Source organism: Juglans microcarpa x Juglans regia, chromosome 1S (assembly GCF_004785595.1).
Source record: "Juglans microcarpa x Juglans regia isolate MS1-56 chromosome 1S, Jm3101_v1.0, whole genome shotgun sequence".
NCBI lineage: Eukaryota > Viridiplantae > Streptophyta > Magnoliopsida > Fagales > Juglandaceae > Juglans > Juglans microcarpa x Juglans regia.
Window position 1 is genome coordinate 28113861 of NC_054595.1, and position 20757 is coordinate 28134617.

The 20757-nt window shown below is 37.3% G+C and overlaps 3 protein-coding genes across 5 annotated transcripts; 1 reads left to right on the plus strand and 2 right to left on the minus strand.

Moving 5' to 3' along the window:
- The first annotated feature begins 247 nt into the window (after positions 1-247).
- LOC121246299 lies at positions 248-12098 on the plus strand. Of its 3 annotated transcripts, XM_041144407.1 has the most exons (5): positions 248-954; positions 1380-1615; positions 1703-2240; positions 5649-6779; positions 8839-12098. In XM_041144407.1, the coding sequence occupies exons 1-5, from the start codon at positions 789-791 to the stop codon at positions 11901-11903; spliced, it is 5136 nt and encodes a 1711-aa protein (XP_041000341.1). In that variant the 5' UTR covers positions 248-788; the 3' UTR covers positions 11904-12098. The 3 variants fall into 3 exon arrangements, with proteins under 3 accessions (XP_041000341.1, XP_041000340.1, XP_041000339.1); XM_041144406.1 differs by having other exon boundaries at positions 1380-2240; positions 8842-12098; XM_041144405.1 differs by having other exon boundaries at positions 249-954; positions 1380-2240.
- A 2121-nt stretch (positions 12099-14219) lies between these two features.
- On the minus strand, positions 14220-17080 carry LOC121246300. Its single transcript, XM_041144408.1, has 4 exons — positions 16821-17080; positions 15923-16079; positions 15278-15565; positions 14220-15023 (listed from the first exon to the last, which is right to left on the minus strand). Exons 2-4 carry the CDS (start codon positions 16055-16057, stop codon positions 14403-14405), a joined length of 1044 nt encoding a protein of 347 aa, XP_041000342.1. The 5' UTR covers positions 16058-16079; positions 16821-17080; the 3' UTR covers positions 14220-14402.
- LOC121247479 lies at positions 16060-19327 on the minus strand. The gene is given in 5 exon segments (XM_041145816.1): positions 16060-16079; positions 17765-17834; positions 17979-18091; positions 18174-18288; positions 19043-19327. Coding segments are annotated over 5 exon segments (519 nt in total). The 5' UTR covers positions 19244-19327.
- Between the last annotated feature and the right edge of the window lie 1430 nt (positions 19328-20757).

The window sequence follows — 20757 nt, forward strand, 5'->3', positions numbered from 1 at the left end:
GGAGCTCGACTGGGAACACGGGAGGGACAAAGCAAAAAGAAAAAGTGGATTAAAAAAAGGTCAAAAAGATTGAAAGAAAAAATATATATTAAAAATAAAAGGAAAGAAAAATTATATATTAAAAACAAAAAAATCAAATTACAAAATATTAAAAAATGTTAATTTTAATTGCGGACGCGAAGTTAGATTGAATAATGGTTTAATAGTGCTGTTGAGATCCGGATGCCAAATTCTCTCTCTCCTTCTGTCTCTCTCTCTCTCTCTCTCTCTCTCTCATGAAGGCTCTCCTTTGTGACTTTGTCCCGTATCGGCTCACGTTTTCTCACTCCTCTCGCCCCGCAAGGCAGATTTTCGTTTACCACCAACCAGCCAGCCAAGAAAGAGAGAGAAAGGGGAAGATATCACAATATCAAGCCCTAGAACGAAGAAGATAATCCGAATCCATTACTTTGGACTCTGGGCATAGTTTCTTCTTCTATCTAATCGGCTCTCTTCCAAATCAGGACGGCGCGGCTTGTACTGCTTGTAAGGGGTGCCGCCTAGGGTTGGCGTTCGATCTGGAATCGACGGGATTCAGCTCCGTGTCGTCGTTTTGATTCTTTAGGTTTCAATCTTTTGATGTGGTGATTGTGGGGGGGTGAACACGGTTCGTGCGTGGCTGCCCGTACTATCTGGCTTTAGAAACCCTGGGAGTTGCTTCTCCGGGTGACTTGTTTTGTTTGGTTTTCTCTTCCGCGCGGTGACTGCGGTTAGGTGTTTTGGCAGCCCATGCGATTGGGTTGGTTTTCATGCCGCCAGAACCATTGCCTTGGGACCGGAAGGACTTCTTCAAGGAGAGGAAGCACGAAAGGTCGTCGGAGTCGCTAGGGTCCGTAGCCAGATGGAAGGATTCATCCCATCACGGAACCCGCGAGTTCAATCGCTGGGGATCCGCCGATTTTCGCAGACCACTAGGTGATTTCTTTCGATTCATGTCTTCCCTCCAGAGCCCCTTGTCTCTTTCAGTTTGTCTGATTAAGAATACCTAAATCTAGGGCTTCCATGATCATGATTTTTTTTGGGTTAAATAATTTTATAGTCTTTTATAACGTTTAGGTTTTTTTATCGATAAAGCAAATTCCATCTGAAAGACTTTTTAGAAGCGGATTGGTATCGGATTTCCTGTATATGATAATCCTGTAGGGTTTCGGATTTTGTTTCTTGCTTATTGTTTAGATCCACGACTAACTTGCCTCTTGGGTTATTGAAGATCCGAGTTTACGAATCTTATCTGGAAAATAACGCGCGTCATTTTTTTGGGGCACATTATGTTTTTTGCGAGAATATATACGTTGCTTGTGTTGATATCATGAGCTTTTTTTGTTAAATATTCTCTGAAGGTCATGGTAAGCAGGGTGGTTGGCACCTGTTTTCGGAAGATTCTGGTCATGGGTATGTGCCTTCTCGGTCTGGTGACAAGATGCTGGAAGATGACAGCTGCCGGCCATCTATTTCGCGTGGAGATGGGAAATACGGCAGGAGCATTAGGGAAAATAGATTTAGTCAGAGAGATTGGAAAGGTCATTCCTGGGAAACAAGCAATGGGTCTCCAATTACGTCTGAGAAGCTGCTTGATGTGAGTAATAATGATCTGAGGTTTGTGGATGATACCATAACTTGCCTATCTCATCCTAATTCTGACTTTGTGAACACATGGGATCAGCTTCAGTTGAAAGACCAACACGATAAGATGGGTGCTGTCAGTGGGTTGGGTACAGGCCAGAGGTGCGATGCAGAGAACTCTGTAAGCTCGACTGACTGGAAACCTCTTAAGTGGAGCCGTTCTGGAAGCCTGTCTTCACGGGGTTCTGGTTTCAGCCATTCAAGTAGCTCGAAGAGCATGGGGGGTACGGATTCCAATGACACGAAGGCTGATATACAGCTGAAGAATTCAACTCCTGTCCAGTCCCTTTCAGGAGATGCAGCTGCTTGCGTGACATCTGCTGCACTGTCTGAGGAAACTACCTCCAAGAAGAAGCCACGACTTGGATGGGGTGAGGGACTGGCAAAATATGAGAAAAAGAAAGTTGAAGGTCCCGATGTTACCGTGAACAAAGATGGGGCTGTTGTTTCTGCTTGTAATGCAGAACCCACCCAGTCTTTCATTTCAAACATGGCTGACAAAAGTCCCAGGGTTGCTGGTTTTTCAGATTGTGGATCACCGGCAACTCCATCCTCAGTTGCTTGCAGTTCCTCACCAGGTCAGATCTTTTATTTTTTAATATTTTTAAATTTTTGCATTTCTCTCTAAGTTATTTCCAAGCATCTACTTTGTCTATTTCACTCTTTATGTAGGGAAATTATACTTTCAGATGCCTCTTTGAATCAATGATATATTTACCATCTATAAGTTTAAATGGTAGCATTTGATTTTCTTTAGCAAGAATGGTGTTTGAATTAGCTGAAACGAAATGGAGGAGTTCTTTGTTTTAGGGAGCACAACATGGCTTGTGGCGCTCTTGAGTGACAATATCAAGTGAAAGGGAATGAAATAACAAGATATCTGAAGCTCAGCTTATCTTTAGTATTCTGTCGGCGTTACTTGTTAGATTACTTGTCAAAAAGTATGAAAGAATGTCACTAGACTTGGGGGAATGTCCTTTGCTTTGAGGGGCAAATTTTCTTCATTTCGTTTGGTATATGCTACAAAAATGACTTGTTTCGTCAATTTTCCTTTTGTATTTCTGGCTTTTTATCCCAAGTATGCTAGCAATGACTCATCAGATATTATAATGGAGTTGTGATTAAAGAGCACAACTATCAGTTACTATAATCACCATTCATTTTTTTGATAAGTAAACGATTGTATTAATAAGAATAAGTATTGCCCAAGTACACAAGATGGTATACAAGAGGTAACACCTATCTAGGAAGAAACAATGGAAAAAAGAAAATCAAGACCATTGCAAATCTACAGCTTTGGCCCTTAGTGTGATACCCTATATGATAAAGATAATGGTAGGTGGTGTATGAGATCCCCGACATTGCTTGGGAATGAGAAGTCTTTGCTCTTTATAATGTTTCAACGAGGCTCCAATTGTATCATTGACTAGTCCTTTTAGAGTATAGACTATGTGGTTTGGGTCTTCCATTGGGGCGTTACAAATGGTATCAGAGCCTATCCTAACCATAAATGTGGGACTTGAGCCATGCCACCTACAACTGATAGGCCTGAAGAGGACGTTGAGAATTGAATGGAAGTATATTGTGATACCCCATATGATAAAGATAATGGTAGGTGGTGTATGAGCTCCCACATTGCTTGGGAAGGATAAATTCTTGCTCTTTATAATGTCCCAATGGGGCTCCAATTGTATCAATGACTAGTCTTTTTGGATTATAGGCTATGTGGTTTGGGTCTTCCATTGGGACATTACACATAGATATAAAGTTCTAACAAAAAGTAATCTAAGCTCCTCTAATGAGGGTTCCTTGTATTCAAACCAACACCATAATCATCATTCATCACTGGCATATGCCAACACTATCACCTTCCCATTGTCAGTGTTGTCCACTGTGCTCTATAATCAATCAAAATTTTGTTGTTATTTCACCCAAATAAGATCATCAATGGCTAGGTATCACAAGATGGCCTATGTAGTTGGTAATATCTCGGTGAGAGAACACCTTGGGAGATGGTGGTAGACAAGGGTGGTGCTTAAGTTGAAGTTTTTGCTTATTTAATATTTAAAAGATATTCTTTTTATATGCCTTGCGTACTTGGGTTGCGCCTATCTGAGTGATTAATTAAAATGATTTATTTTTCAGATATTTGATAGAATTTTAAGTATTGTAAAAGAGTTATTCTATTCTCAAGCCGGTGTGTAAAGCACACCATCCACATTACTTAGATGATAATATTTGATTTGTAAGATTCAAATTTTAAAACTTATATTCCAAATCAAATTATGTCATGTAAGAATTTTACTAGGTGTGCCATACACCGGCTTGATAATAGAATTTTTCACTATAAAATTATGGAACTATTTTTTTTTTATCAATTTGATTGAAAAGGCAAAGGGGCACAATCCAAGTACACAATGTACTCCAGCACTTGACTAGGAAAGAGGGGGAAAACAGGAAGACCTAAAAAAAGATGGATTGGTGTTGCATGTGTAAGAAGAATGGTGAATTAGTAGAGATCATCTGCTTTTACATTGCGAGGTGACCAGAACCATGTGGGATGGCTTTTTTGCGGGAATCAGATTATCATGGGTCATGCCTCTTAGGCTGGTGGATTTCCTAGCAAGCTTTCTTTGATTGGTAGATTTCCTAGCAAGCGGGAGAGGCCTCTTAGGTAACCCACAAGTGGCAGCAATCTGGAGAATGAATCCCATATGTATGTGCTGGTGCATTTGGTGGGAGAGAAATGATAGAAGCTTCGAGGATCGCTAGAGAACAATAGACGTGCTTAAAGTTTTCTTTTTAAAAAACATTGTTCTTATGGGCAGGGGTCATTGACTTTAATGGATTAAATGTCCATGATTTTCTACTTTTGATTAAACCTTAGTTAGGTACTTCTCATGTATCATCCTGTGTCCTTGGGTTTTGCCTCTTATTATAAATAAAACTTCTTGATTAATATATATTTTGATTTCTTTTGCTTCACGAAGTTTCTCTTTAAGATCCCAAGATTCTTTCTTCTCAATTAAGAATTACAGAAGTCAAAAAGAAAATCGGAAGTGAAATATCTATTGTCACCCAAAGTATGATTTGATGATGGTTCATAAAGGCTGTCTTTACATTCATCCTCTGCATAGCAGAGGGACGGATGATCAAGGTTATTCTGTCTTTTAAGGTTGGTTACTGTCTAATCTTTACTAGGGGCTGCCTATATTGATAGAAATTGACCATGAGAAGACTTGAGCTGCATGTGCCTTTTTCTCTCTCTCTTTGCACCCTCTTGTAGTATCCTAGTAATTTGACTGACTGAAATTTTCTATGCTCAGTCTACCACTTATAAAGTAACATCATGCATCTTGACTTTTTTCTCATCGTCGAGGAAAAAAAATTTTTTATTGATCAAAAGAGTAAGCAAAATCCCAAGTATACAGGACATATACAAGAGCAACGCCTAAGCGTGCTAGTTTAATGATACAAGGAATTCATGGAAGGTCATGCCATGAGAATTGATTACAGTCAACCAATGGAGTAAAGTATTGAAAAACAAAGTTCTCAACTATTGTTAACACACACTGTTAGAGCCACATGCTGCATGTGTGTTTGTCTACTACATGTGTATAGTCTAGAATATGTGCTTTGAAAGTTATTAAATAAAATATTAACTTTAAATAGAATAGTATAGTCTATGTACCTTGAAAGCTATTTTAAGATATTTTTCCTTCTAATGTATTACTCTATTTCAGAGATTTTTATGGATATTTTTTTTTTTGATCGGTAATTGGTGTTAAAAAGCTAATTTTTACAAGCTTTTTCTTATGATATGATGAAAATGGTAATTATAGAAAAAAATTAAATGAAGAAAATGGAACAAATGGTTTGCCAATAAATATCTGCATTTTCTTAGATTTTCCCTAGTTAGTTAGAATTTCATGTAATATCTTTTCACCTTTTCTAATGTATATTATGGCACTCAATGTAACAAACAGGTGTGGAAGAGAAGTCATTTGGCAAGGCAATGAATATTGACAATGATATTAGTAATTTATGTGTTTCACCTTGTGCGGGTTCTATATATCTTCCCGAGGGGTTTCCCTTTAGTTTAGAGAAGTTAGATATGAATTTGATAGCTAATTTGGGCTCTTCACTCGTTGAGTTGTTGCAATCCGAGGACTCAAGCTCAGTGGATTCTAGTTTTGTGAGATCAACTGCCATGAATAAGTTGCTATTATGTAAAGGTGAAGTTTCGAAGGCACTAGAGGTGACCGAGTCTGAAATTGATCTGCTTGAAAATGAACTTAAATTATTGAAGTCTGAAACTGAAAATGGCGAGCCTTGTCCAGCTGGATCCAGCTCCTTGCCAATGGAGAAGAATGCAACGCCCTGTAAAGGACAAGATGGTGTTTCCAATCTTTTCCCGAGACCCGAGCAATTGCAAATTTCTTCTGCGAACACTGTTATGGAGAAGATGCCTCTCTGTAATGGTGCCTTGGAAGACATTCATGCAGCTATTAAGGATGAGGATATGGATAGTCCTGGAACTGCAACATCTAAGTTTGTTGAACCACTTTCTTTGGTGAAAGCAGACTCTTTATCTGATAAGTTGGAGCATGGTGATTCTTCTGGTAACTTGGATGAAATTCAAATTGAGTCTGAAAATATGGTTGTGAAATACTCGGTGCCTGGTTCTGTAGGGGAAAATACTGGTACACCTGTTTCCAGTGAGGTGAGACATACTGATCAAGAAGATAGATTGTGTGATTCAATATTGGCTTCCAACAGAGAATGTGCAAATAGAGCATGTGGAGTTTTTAGTAAGCTATTACCACGAGATCAACATGTGACCGATGTTTCTTGCACTGTCCATTTCTTGTCCTGCCAGAGTAGTGCTTTGATGAAAGAAAAATTTGCAATGAGGAAGCAGTTTTTAAGATTTAAGGAGAGAGTTTTAACAATTAAGTTTAAAGTCTTTCAACACCTTTGGAAGGAAGATGCACGATTGCTTTCTGTGAGGAAACAGCGCCCAAAATCTCAGAAAAAATTTGACTTGAGCTTGCGGACAGCTCTTAATGGGAATCAGAAGCATCGATCCTCCCTTCTATCTCGTTGTGCTTCACCTGGTAAGAAACTTTTATCATATGCTGCTCATTATAATATTTTTATTGTTCTCTGAATTTTATTTCATCTGGCTAAAATTTGAACTACTCAGTTCTCTTTTATCTGTAATTCAATGTAGTTTTTAACTCTAAATTCTATTTGATTTTGCTGGGATAGTGAATTTGATATCCTTTCCTTAGAATTTGGTTCCATTCCCTCACAAATTTAGTTCCTTGTGCTTTGTCTAATTTTTTATGGTACTTCAGGGACTGCCATAGTAATTGAGACAGACCATTAGTTTTATTCAATAGTTATTTGTGGCATTTTTTTTTTCGCAAATGCAAGGTAGGCAGTATATAGAGGTGATTGAAACCAAAGTTTTGAATTCTGTTTTAATAACCATACAGGTTTAGATATTGGAATGAAAAACTTCGATGTATGTTCATGTAGATATGATCTTTATTTTTTTATAAGTAAGAGATAAATTTTATTGATTCGAATGAAATAGGCATAGCCCGTGTACGTAGGAGGTGTACAAAAGTAGATATGATCTCTATATTTTTAACGATGAAACTTTTCGTCATTATTTATAACAAATAATATCTGTACTGATGAAAAAAATCTATAACAGAATATCTTTGAAAAATATTTTGGCAATCATTTTCTATTGATGTTGATTGTATTATTTCTATGATTAATTTCATCTTAAGTATGGTGATTATCCATTGTGAATTGCTTTCCTAACGCAAGATACACTCATAATTAAATTCTTAAACAACAATAGAGGGATTGGTAAAAAATGACCCTCACTATTTTGGGCTCAAGCATATTACCACATCAATTAACAAAAAATAAGTAATAAAATGACACAATATTTGAGAAAAAATTAGAATGATTAGAGTTAAAATATATGAGAGACTGATGACATAGATTGAAAATAAAAGATAAGATAAAAATTAAGAAAAAAAATTATATCTTACATTTGAGACTTGAGAGTAAGAAACTAAGGGGCAAACTAGTATATGTGAGATTTTTTTTTTTTTTTTATAAGTAGTATATGTGAGATTTAAGTGGAGGAAATAATTAGGAAAGTGAGATGACATCTGAAAAGGGTTTGAATTGAAATTACAAAAATGCCATCACGCCATAAAATTATGGAATTGCTACTGGTGCATAATTATGGAATTGCCATTACAATTCAACAAATTAATGAAAAATGCCACAAAATACATATCATACCTAAATGTAAATTCTGTCCAGAATGGACTGGTATTTCAAGCGAAATGGAATAGGGGTTGTAAAATGTACTGGTTACTACACCTGTACAGTAAATTCAGATAATTCTGGCCAGAACGGAACAGAACAGAACAGAATTCAAAACAATGATTGAAACTCCACATCTGTCTTTTCCTGAGTAAAGTGATTTATGATGCAAGAGAGTGGGTGTGATCTTTGTTCTAGTAAGTTGGATCTGATTTGAGAATGGTAGGATTTCAAGTATGACAGTGGTTACTTCATCTGATGTCTCTTAGGTCTGGTTAGAGCAATTTCCTAATTCTATGAGTTGATATGATTTTATGCCACTTGGTTCTGGACGGTCGTCTCTGAAGTTGTAAAAAACCTTGCAGTAAAGCATATGGATCACTTTTTTTCCCGAGTTGTTTGAATATACAAGGTAAAAAACATGGGATTTGAATATGACCCGTGTACTGGGCTTTTGCCTATTCTTATGATCGATAAAATCTTATTTGCCAATAAAAAAGAACATGGTATTGCCCATGCTTTGGAACCTCGTTCGTCCTTGTGTGTAAATTCTTACTCATTTAAAAAAAGTGTGGATTGCTTAGTTCTAACACCTAAGTGTGGATTGCTTAGTTCTAACACCTAAGCACATTTAATTGTCATGTTAGTCCTGTGTACTGTGGTACACCCTTTTTTCATTATAAGAAAATATAAGAAATGTAAATTTCTTATATCTTAATACAATTTGTACTACCTAATCAAAAATATTATCTTAGATCTTTTTTGAATTACTTTATTATCTGTTTTTTGATATCATAAATTTATTATCTGTTCTTACAGCAGGAAATCTTAGCCTTGTCCCTACGACAGAGATGATCAATTTTACAAGCAAGCTGCTTTCAGATTCCCAAGTCAAGATTTACAGGAACACTTTGAAGATGCCGTCCTTAATTTTGGACAAAAATGAAAGAATGATGTCAAGGTTTATCTCCAGTAATGGATTAGTTGAAGATCCCTGTGCTGTTGAGAAAGAAAGGGCTGTGATCAATCCCTGGATGCCTATTGAGAGAGAAATTTTCATGAAGAAGCTTTCCATCATTGGGAAAGACTTCAGAAAGATCGCTTCTTTTCTCGACCACAAGACAACAGCAGATTGTGTGGAGTTCTACTACAAAAATCACAAATCCGATTGTTTTGAGAAATCAAAGAAGCAAGATTGCAGTAAGCAAATGAAGGCCTTTTTTACTGATACCTATATGGTGACGTCAGAGAAAAAGAGGATTCGTGAGATTAATGCTGCTTCACTTGAGAAGTTTGGTAAATCTTCTATGATGGTAGCCTGTGCTGATGACCATGTGAGGAGCCAACATTCGAGTGCCGGACGACTCTTTTTGGGTGGCTATGGTGATTCTAAACCATCATGGGATGATGATGGCATTTTAGATAGGTCTAGTAGTCTCGGTTTTATTGGGAATGAAAGTGATACAGTTATTGCTGATGCCTTAACTGGTATGTGCGGTTCCCTTTCATCAGAGGCTATGAGTTCTTGCATCACGAGCTCTGTTGACCCTGGAGAGAGCAACAGGGAGTGGAAGTGCCAAAAAGTGGACTCTCTAATAAAACGGCCTTTGACACCTGATGTTACGCAGAATGTTGATGATGAGACTTGTTCGGATGAGAGCTGTGGGGAAATGGATCCTTCTGATTGGACAGACGAGGAGAAATCTATTTTTATACAGGCGGTGTCAACTTATGGCAAGGATTTTGTGATGATCTCACGGTGTGTGAGAACAAGATCACGGGACCAGTGCAAGGCTTTCTTTAGTAAGGCTCGGAAGTGCCTTGGACTGGATTTGATGCATCCTGGGCCTAGAAATGTAGGAGTCCCAGTGAGTGATGATCCTAATGGAGGTGGAAGTGACACAGAAGATGCTTGTGTTGTCGAGACAGCGAGTGGCTCGGTTATCTGTGGCAAAAAGTTGGGCTGTAAACTGGATGATGATTTGCCTTTGACCACCATGAACACGAACCATGATGAATCCGATCCTGCTAAGATCGTGAACTTGCAATCTGACCTGAACAGTTCAGAGGAAAACAATGGGATGGGACATATGGACCAAGAAGATTTTGAGGCTGTAGAAACTTTGGTTTCTGATGCATGTCAGGCAGAGAATAGTGCTGAGCTGGTTGTTCAGGGTGATAACAATGTTGTGGATACTGCTAAAAACCAGTCTGATTCGGTGAATGCTCAAAGAAGTGCAGTTTTCTTGGCCAATTCAGAATCCAGGGGTGATCAAGTGATTGAACAGGGTATTTTGATTTCAGAATCAGTATCCAATCGAGAAGGAATCAACCCTGGTCCGTTGAGTTCAGGAGTTTTGGTGGAGAATAAAGCTGTTACTTCTGTGGGATATGAAAATGAATTAGGGGGACAACGATTGCTGTTGGCAGAAAGTAGTTTGAATAATAAACAACATGAAGCAAGTGATAGAGATGCAACTGGCTTGCAAAGCTCGATACAAGATTCGAACACAGCAGGAAATGTTTGTCATCCGGCTGCTGATAGTTCTTCTGGTTTCTGTCTCAACCCTGAGTACCAGCATAAATTTCCCTTGGAATTGGATTCTCTGGAAAAGCCTCGTGTTATCCCCTTGCCGCAGCAGAATTCTCTTGCTACTGCAACTTTGTTGTCTCAAGATTCTGCATCCATACTGTGTGATAAAACACTTAATCAAGACAGATCGTCATCGACACTTGATTTTCATGGGAACAGGGACAAGCAGTCTCCTAGATCTTTTAGTAGAGAGGACTTTCACCAGCATTTGCCTGGCCATCCTATTTTGAATCATGTTGAATCCTCCCAGATTCTCAGGGGCTATCCTTTACACGTTTCAAAGAAGAAAGAGATGAATGGGGATATTAGTTGCAGAAAGCTTTCTGAAGCTCAAACCCTTTCACAGTCAGGCAAGATCATCTCCACTCGATTTGTAGCAAAGGATTGCTCTATTCAGAAATGCAGCAGTTCAAAGCCTCACAGCTCAGTGGCTGAACTTCCACTTCTGTCCCAAAAGATTGAACAAGATAGTTTTCATTCTAGATCTCATTCACGAAGTTTGTCAGATACAGATAAACCATGCAGGAATGGTGATGTGAAACTGTTTGGCCAGATACTCACTCACCCATCCTCCATGCAGAAATCAAATTCTGGTACTCATGAGAATGGGGAAAAGGGGATCCAAGATTCTAAGTTAAGCAGCAAATTGTCTAATCTAAAATTTCCTGGCCACCACCAAGTGGATGGGAATATCCTGAAGTTTGATCATAATTACTTGGGCCTTGAGAATGTTGCAATGAGTTATGGCTACTGGGATGGGAATAGGATACAGACTAGGTTTTCGTCTTTTGCTGATTCTGCTGTCTTGCTGGCCAAATGTCCTGGTGCTTTTGGTAATTGTCCTACACCGCCTTCCAAGATTGAGCCGCCACCATTGCAGGCAGTTGTGAATAGTAATGAACGAAACTCGAATGGTGTATCAGTTTTTCAAACGAGGGAAATAAGTAGCAATGATGGAGTGGTTGATTATCAGGTATATGGGAACCGAGAGGGCTCTAAAATGCAGCCATTCGCTGTAGATATGAAACAGCGGCATGACATTCATTCTGAAATGCAAAGAAGAAATGGGCTTGAAGCAGTCTCAAGTTTACAGCCACAGGCAATGGGGGTGGTTGGAATGGATGTAGTAGGAAGGGGAGGAGTACTTGTTGGGGGACCCTGCACTGGTGTTTCTGATCCAGTCGCAGCCATTAAAATGCACTACGCCAAAAGTGACCAGTATGGGGGGAAGACTGGAAGCATCGTTAGGGAGGAAGAACCTTGGAGAGGTAAGGGGGGCATAGGCAGGTAGTAGAGCGGTTCTTTGCCGCACACTGTAAAATAGTTTCTGTATTATTCAATTAAATGATAGGTTCGCCAAGTCCATCTTTTTGGTAAAGTATTTTAGGTGCCTGTAATGGTGTAGCAGCTTTAATTTGTTGTACTTCATGGAAATACAGAAATAATCTGTGAAAGTTGGGAGGGGCAGTTCCAGTTCCTTATGCAATCCTTTCTGGTGCCAACATCTATCTTGCATTTATGCTTTATTGGGTGCTCGACATTTGTTTTCTTCCGTGGCTTTTGTGATTCCTATCGAAGTTCTCACCCGTGGATAAATTCCTAACGCTAAATTGCTCAGCACTGCAGATAGGTGTTTCATGATTTTATTAAATTTTTTCATTCTCCTTAATTGTGGCTTTTGTCCATATTGCGTAGGTGCTCTGATTGAAGGTAAACTTTGTCTGCCTGACTCTTTGAGGCTGCACGGGGGCCAATATAATCAAGAATTTATTTATTTTTTTGACCTAAATTCAGGTCCCAGTGTGGTTGTTGGTTGATATTGAAGTTTGCATTTAATGCTGGTTGGTAAATCTGTGTAGAAAAATTACGGGTATATTAATTAATTTAGTTGAAAATGCTATCATTCCCAACATTTATCCATTAATGATGCATTGGCCGTTTGAATGGTACAAGGATTCTGCTCTCGACAAAAACAAAATAAAATTCCAAACTATGGAATGTTAGCATTGGCTGTAAAGTATCCTGTGATGACGTGTCAGTCGTCGGTCGGCTGCATGTTGAATACTGCTACGGCAAATTGATGCTGTTCACTTTGGCTTCTTCCTGTGTTAGGAAGGACAGAAGATGGATGGAAGAGGTGCAGTCCTATTGAATACCTGCAATCGACGGCAGAAGTTGTTTCTCAGTGATATAGCAGAACTTGTGACTGACCTTCGATAGCAGAAGCTCGAGTAGCAGTTGGATTAGACTCCTTTAACTTCTTGATTCTGACAAATCTACTAACCATGATATGCGATTTTGTCAAACAAATTTTTGATGTTGAGGGTGAGGAACGTGAAAATAAAAAAAATAACAAAGAAAATCCCTTGTCGGAAATCATATTCTTTCAGATGTAACAGTGCATGAAAGCGAGTTGACATTTACTCGAAGTATCTCCCTAAATCAATCTCCAGGTTTTTCGGATGTCACATGTCTAGGGTACAAAGGTGTACAATCAATCTGCTAGTTTGCCTCCAATAAAAAAAAAAAAAAATCTGCTAGTTTGCCCCTGAAGACATACAGCTTATACTTTCAGAGCAACAGACTGAATTCTATGCAGCACCCAACCGTTTCTTGAATCTTCAACAAAGGTGGAGGAGGAATAAAAACTTCATCAATCTCAATTCATCATTATAATTTTTTTAAATTTTTATAAAATATAATAAACAATTCAACTTTTTCAAATTTTAAAATAATAATAATAATAATAAATAATATTTTATTCAACTTTTAATTTTTATTTAAAACTATCTCATCTTATTTCACTATCCAAACGGTCCAAGTTTTTACAAATTTTACAATACAAGTTTTTACAAATTTTACAATACGAGTCTCAGTCTATGCTTTATATCATGATCCCTAAAGTAGTAAACAGTGTTTTAAAACAATAATACCATGGACTTTGGTGGTACTTACCCAGAAAACTGGAATTCTTCGCCGGATGACATAATTTCGAGGTTGAATCCACTGTTGCAGCAACCTAGAGGAGAGCAATCAGGCAGAAACCTTATATTCTGGAGAGTACAATAACTCGCCAATATCATTTATGAAGGAGAGATTCACTCCTCTTCATCTAAGCTTTATCTAATACTAATCCCATAAGGTGGAATGGAAGGTGAGACCACTAATTGAAGACAACTAAATCATCTGTATTGATTTTTATATATATTTTTTAAAAATAAATAAAATAATAATAATAATAATACCATCTTCCAAAAGCATGGTAGGCGGCCTTCACCTACCTCTAACTTCGTCTATGTTTTTCCGTTGAAAAACGGAGACCACGTGGACGGTTCAACAGAAGGACCGAGTCAAATTGAATACATTTGGTAGAAAAAAAAAAAGCATTAGCTGAACTGCTCGCCAACTTAAATGGGCTGTCAAAGGACCAAGTCAAATTTCAGAATCCGGCAGTTGTGGAGCTGTTCTCTTTTGAAAATTCCGTGGAGGTTGACGTTGTACCTACTTCACCCCCCGCCCAACTTTCTCCATTGACCGCACATAATATCATTTGCAACGAAATTGAATAATTCCACTCATGAAAAGTAACAGCACATGAACAAGGAAATCATTTTCATATTTTATTTCTTTTATTCCTTCATTTGCCGAAAAGTTTCCTCAATGAAAAGGGTACAAAGAGTCAAGACTTTGAAAAAAGCACACATGGTTTGTTGAATACAAAGAATAACAACACCTTGTACAACACAAGGATATACATAATATACGATAACATAACTTGAAAACAAAAAACTTAGCAATAAACATCTGCTGGAGAAGGCGGCCCAGACACCTCAAGGGAAACTGAATCCCAGCTCACAATATCACCACAATGTCCCCCTTTTGATTTCACTAAATGTAGCTGATTTGATGAAACAGGTGCTCTGAGAGCCAATTTATCTGCAGCAATTGCCTTCATTCGGTGACGTTCTGCTCTCGATCCAATGACCTGTCCTAAAACTGATGCTGCGATGGTAAAAGCCATAGCTGCCTTGGGCATCAACACAGACTTCCTTAGCATGGCTATGAATGGAACGGCAGCATGAACTGCAGCGAACCAGGATGGTGAGAATTTCTCAGTGTGTTCTCTCCATATCCCTAAAGGAACGTTTGCTGCCATGCCCAGTAACCCAATCACAAGTACTTTTGCAGGTAGGGGTTGTGGACGGAGGTTCTTTGCAAATGCAGTTTTGGCTAGAGCTGCTCGGGCTTCAACTATTGCAGGTGGGCACTTAAATTTCATGCCTGGAGGGGGCTGAAGCGCCTTAGCAACTAGGGGAATAACTTTGCTAACTGCTTGGTAGGACTTTGCAATGGGGCAGTTTCCTGTTTGCAGCCACTCGTTGCTCAATGCCTCATGCTTTGAACTTCCTCCCTAAAAGAGTAACAGTACAAACTATCAAGAGATAAGTAAAGGAGAAAGATGAATAATGATAGAAGTTCAATCAATAGCAACTAATCCAGTCACTTAGTCAGCTTCGATAATTCAATCCACAATATTCGGTATATTGATGAGATTCTTAGTTGTTCATAAAATAGTTCCCAAGTAATAATTTAGACTTCACGTTGAATTCATATAGAATAATCAAAATGTGAAAATCATTGCTTGAACAAATGAAGAAACATTACCTGTGAAGAAGACTCTTTCTTGGATGAGTTTGATTTCCTTTTCTGATTCTTCCATTTCTCAGAAAATGAATCGAAACTGAAGGGCCCTCCAAAGGATGACAGGCTAATAGTGGCTGCCTTAGCAGCTAAAGGATTGAACTGGGCCGGGGCTGGTTCAGGCTCTACTTTCTCAAAACTCACAAATGATCTCGCAGAGAGGGGGACTACTCCATCATGCCCATGGAAAAGTCTGAATGCCATATCAAAATTGGGACCATCTTCAAAAATGGGACCTTTGGCTGCACGTACCTGAGCAGGACAATTTACAAAACACATAAAAATTTGTGTTGAGCACCAGGTGAGCGTGGAAAAGCTCAATAGAAGCACAATGCCAGCCCAAGACATGCATGCAATGGGTTTGAAATATTAAGGAGGATAGTTTGCAGCTTTAGATATTAGCCGGGTCTGCAACATGATGAGGCAGCTCAAGAAGACATGATTTTCTAGGCTCAATGTTCAGTTAATAAAATTATATAAAGAAAGATAAGATAGGAATTCCTTTCAATCTAATACACTAGGTGAGGCCCATATATAAGATGTATTCCATAGCAACAAATAGAAATCAGTTCATAACCAAGAACAAGCCATTCAAAAGAGGTAACTCACAGGCATAGGGAAAGCCAGGGATGGTGAGAAGGAGAAGTTAGTTGGTTCGTTAATGTTCCTTAAGAATGGACATCTAGGCATGTCCAGCTGAGAAGGCTTAGATTCTTCATTTAGGTCTCTGAAGAAAAATTCCATATCTATTGAAGAGCAAAGTATCCTGCACATCAGAAAAGTGCATAAACAATATCATAATCACAGACCCACAGTGCTACAATAGACTGGAAATTCCAAAACCAAGAGTAACCAGCGTAAAGAGTCTATAAGAAAGCTAAAAGATGAGGCTTGTGTCTAAGAATCATAAAGAAGTGAAATTGTAACCGGGAGTGTCTTTTATATTAACTAAAGAAGGTAATGTCTGTTGCGAGTGTCCCATCTAAGATCGTCATCCAGCCACATGATATTAACTAAAGAACTGGTGTTAAAAGCTTGAATTATCATTAGAAGGGGGAAAAAATCAAGTTGAGAAACAGAGAAGGAAAGATTAGTTGCAGTGGCTAACCCAATCAAAATGAAATCTCAAACCATTTGTGCTGCAAAAGGCTAAATTTCAACTAAAGAAGCCCAAATCCCTTCTGTACCACCAAAATTAGTCATGTAACGCACTTTTTTGAAAACCAATTCAAAACCCGTCTAGCATTCCTAAACCCATCGGGCGTTCTTACTTTCAAAGGCTATTGATTTACGTAACAGACCCAAATCTCCTAATTATCAATCTATTTTCAGAGTCATTTAATTTAGATCAGAGTAAATTTCAATATAAGACATCATGCAAACTGAATCGACAGGCGACAGAGCTAAAATTACATAATATATATGTATATATATTAGGAACTAATACTAGTATAGAAGCACACATTTATGCGCGCGCGCGCACACACATGCATATATAATTAATTACCTGGATAAGCTTGGAAAGGGAAAGGGGCACAAATCCCAGACCGAAAGCACGAGAGAAGAGAGACGAGAAAAGGAAGAAAGGAATCGGAGAGCAGTAGGAGTAAACGATGAAAGAGGTTGAGAAAGAGAGAGTAAATGGCGTTGTGGTAGGCACACGCACTTTGTTGAGGTTGAGGCGAGAGAGAGAGAGCGCACAGAGGACACCAAGTTGGAAAAGTGTTCTATTTTACTTATTTTTTGGTAGGACGAAAATGGTGGAGAAGGTCAACACACGCCCCATTTGTTTGAGGAGGACGAAAATGGGACTCTGACACGTTGCCGAGAAAGATCACCGAAAATCTTAGAGGAACGGATTGTGTTTGTACATTAAGCGGTAATTCAGGTGCTAATTAAGTTTCCTACGTGAATAAAATAATAAAATAATATTAATTTTTAATATTTAAAAATTATTTATTATATTTTATAATAAAATAAGATAAAGTATTCAAATGGACTAAGTTGCATTGTACCGTTCAAATCAATATAATGGGCCGTGGGATTGTATCGTGGGCTGGGCTTTCGGGTAAGGGCCATGCTATTTAACTAATCCAATCTCAAATTTTTATGTTTAATTAAATCATTTAAATTTTATTATCCCAACATATAAGTATGCGATGTCACCAATAAAAAGAACAAAAAGAAAAAAAAAAAAAAAAAGTTCTAAATCTACGTATTGAAGTCGAGAAAGTGAAGTAGCCCCATGCATCATCCTTTCTTGCTTGCGTTGACGATGAAAGCATTATATATTTTAATTCTTGTTATCCTATATATATATATATATATATATATATATATTATATTTATGCAGTGGCTGAACAAAGTAAGTGCATAAATATATATATATATATATATATATATATATATATTATACGCAAAAGGAAATTAAGGAGCAGTATTTACATACACCAAGCTGCATCCCTGGCATTGGCCGCCTCATATGAACCCAATCGTCATTGCCGATCACCTGGAGGAAGTAGTTGATGATGATGATGATGATGAAATAATACAAAACGTGATTAAATTATATATGATGTGTAATTAATTAGAATCATATATATCATGTATCATGTGATCAAGTATAAAAAAGGAGACCTGTATCTGTCTACTCATGGCCTTATATTTAATTCAACCTTTCACGGATCTAGAGTTTCCCATAGTTTTCAATATCCTTGTCATGGGGCCTCATCATGCCAAGTTTGTTCAGTATTTTTCCTTCCACACAACACTTCCCAGCTACAATACGAAGGCCAGGAAATTGAGTTTCAGAAGTACTATATATAACGTACTCAAAGATAATAGTATATATATAATTTACCTTGTGATGACTCAGAAAACACCAACATTGGAACGACCAAGCCAGCTTCAGACATATCCATAGAGTAAGACTTGGGAAATTTTCCAGATTCAGTGCCAGCCAATTCCATTGTGAACTGATCAGCATCATTTAAGCAACGGGGCTAATTAAGACAAAGGGAACTTGGAAGGAGATCGCATATATATATATATATATATATATATATATATATCCACAGGACTCAAAAGCTAGGCATGCATGGAAAGCCAAAAAAATTTGAAGCGAACTTTTATTGTGGATGTTCGACCCTCATGTTATATATATATAATATCTACTAAATTTTGTTCAACTCAAGCAGTAATCTTTTTTTTAAAGATTTGAAAACCTTTTTTTTTTTTTTTTTGTTAGTCTCTCTGAGTTTCGGAAACTCAAACCAATAATCCAAACTGGGCAGAAACTGTTAAGAACTTCCATATATATATATATATACATATATATATATATATATATATATCATTCCGAACCAGACAACTGAAAATTCTGATTCAGAAGCAAATCTGTTCAAACAAATACTGAGAAAACCAAATAAAATTCCCATTTTGGAAGAAAGAGAGTGGCAACGATCAAGAATATTCTCGAGCATCAGCGAAGATCCATCCAAATAAAGAGAAAGAAGAAGGGCGAAATGGAGAAACCCAACCACGTTGAATGCACTGAAACACAACACTTTAGAACTCACCTATTAATGCAAGAGAAAATAAAAATCCAAATACAAAACTGACATGCTTGCATAGATATAAACCATGGAACACTAGAAATCCAACACATACATACTGACATGCTTACATTTAGTATGTAGATAACGTAAGTACTGTACTTTTGTGGATTACCTCAGTGGTGGAGTTGTCGTCCTTGGAGTGGAGGGGGTCGACGGAGAGGACAACTTTGGCAACGGGGCGAGAAGGGTCGGAGTCATCGGGTGGAGATTGGAGAGAGGTATAGATGAGGTGAGGGCATTTGATGAGCCACGTTGCGCCTCTCTCCGCTTTGCTTGTCCAACAACGCATCGATGCTATTGTTGCAGTTGCCATTTTTCTGGCCGCATCCGGAGCTGCCTTGTTTCTCGTCCATGGCGCCACTGCGAGAGAGAGAGAGAGAGAACGAAATATGCAACGGATTTTCAAGATTCTGCAATTGTGGAGTAACAGAACAAACGATCAATATAATTCACAGCTCCGTTGTGTGTATGTGTGCACACACACTGAGGCAATAGAGCATTGGCTTTGGCTTATCAAAAGTCTAATTAAATATAAAATTTAATGAATTTCATCAAAATAGGACTGTATTGGATTAGTCAAATAGATAAATGTGAAACTTTGAGCTACAATAAATCTATAAGTTTCTTCAAATTTGAAGCTTTACTATTCATTCATCAAATTTATTTTTTATTCACTTTTAATCTCTAAATGTCTTTTTTATTCACATTTAATCTCTAACCGTCTTGTAATAATAATGTAAGAATCAAATTAAATTATTAATCAACATATGATTAGTATAATTATAAAATATGAAAAAAAATAAAAATATTTTTATTAAAAAAATAATATTATATTATTATTTTGATGAATTTAATGGCTAATTCAACGTGGAGTTACGACTAGAGAAGTTTTAGATTTATAGAAATTATATACTTTTCATCAAATTTTAGAGATAACTTTAATGAAGCCAGTACCAATGCTCTTAGGGTGCCATGCACAAGATTCCTATCCTGCCTACGTACTTGGCTGGATTCTATATGTCTATTTTCCTTTTAATTTTCCCACAAAATTATCCCCTAAACATAAGACATAAGACAATCACCATACTCTTTCGACCAATATTTTTTTTAATAATTTTTTTTATCATAAATTTTTTTTACCTTTCGAACCCAGATAGGAAAAACTTCCCGAATTCTAATATAATACTAAATTTTATTTTTAAAAAATTAGACTTTAATATTAAATATTGTCAAATTTAAGCATTTTATTTATTTCTATTCGAATTGCAAGACAAGTTTAGCTGGATAAAGACGCAGAGGAGTTTTAACTTTTAAGACGGCCGGGGCAAGTAATCTTTGATCCAATTACGAATCCAATCCCAATTGTATTACGTTCTAGTAAGAATATTTTCCTAATGAAGAAAATAATTGTTAAGCTTTATGCAAATATCAACCCTTCGTATTTTTTAAACTTGTTTGATCTGTTTCCAATATGGGTAATTACACAAGTGAACTAAAATCTCGTAATCGCTAGATTATTACTAGGTCTACATGAACTTGTACAGATAACAATTCTCTAATTAGTATAAGACAACTTTGGTTTATGCAAAATTCGATAAATGATTTTTACAAGTTCTAAATAGTTAAATCTCGTGCATACCTTTATAAAAAAATAGACTACATCTTAAAAAAAGTACAAAAAAACTATTTTTCTAGTAAGACTTACTTTTTTACAAAACGACTGCACATAACTTATCTATTTTAAAATTGTACCTAACATTACTCAAATACCCCAGAAAGCATTATTACATGGCTGAGAAAGCTTAAAGCATGTCTGTTGTCTAATGG

Excerpts from the sequence above, each read along its gene's own strand:
- LOC121246300 (XM_041144408.1), bottom strand. The coding sequence starts at position 16,057 with ATGGAATTTTTCTTCAGAGACCTAAATGAAGAATCTAAGCCTTCTCAG. Across the intron at positions 15,566-15,922 it reads CCCTGGCTTTCCCTATGCCT|GTACGTGCAGCCAAAGGTCC; the intron begins GTGAGTTACCTC and ends TGTCCTGCTCAG. Across the intron at positions 15,024-15,277 it reads AGAAAGAGTCTTCTTCACAG|GGAGGAAGTTCAAAGCATGA; the intron begins GTAATGTTTCTT and ends TTACTCTTTTAG.
- LOC121246299 (XM_041144405.1), top strand. The coding sequence starts at position 789 with ATGCCGCCAGAACCATTGCCTTGGGACCGGAAGGACTTCTTCAAGGAG. Across the intron at positions 955-1,379 it reads CGATTTTCGCAGACCACTAG|GTCATGGTAAGCAGGGTGGT; the intron begins GTGATTTCTTTC and ends TATTCTCTGAAG. Across the intron at positions 2,241-5,648 it reads TGCTTGCAGTTCCTCACCAG|GTGTGGAAGAGAAGTCATTT; the intron begins GTCAGATCTTTT and ends TGTAACAAACAG.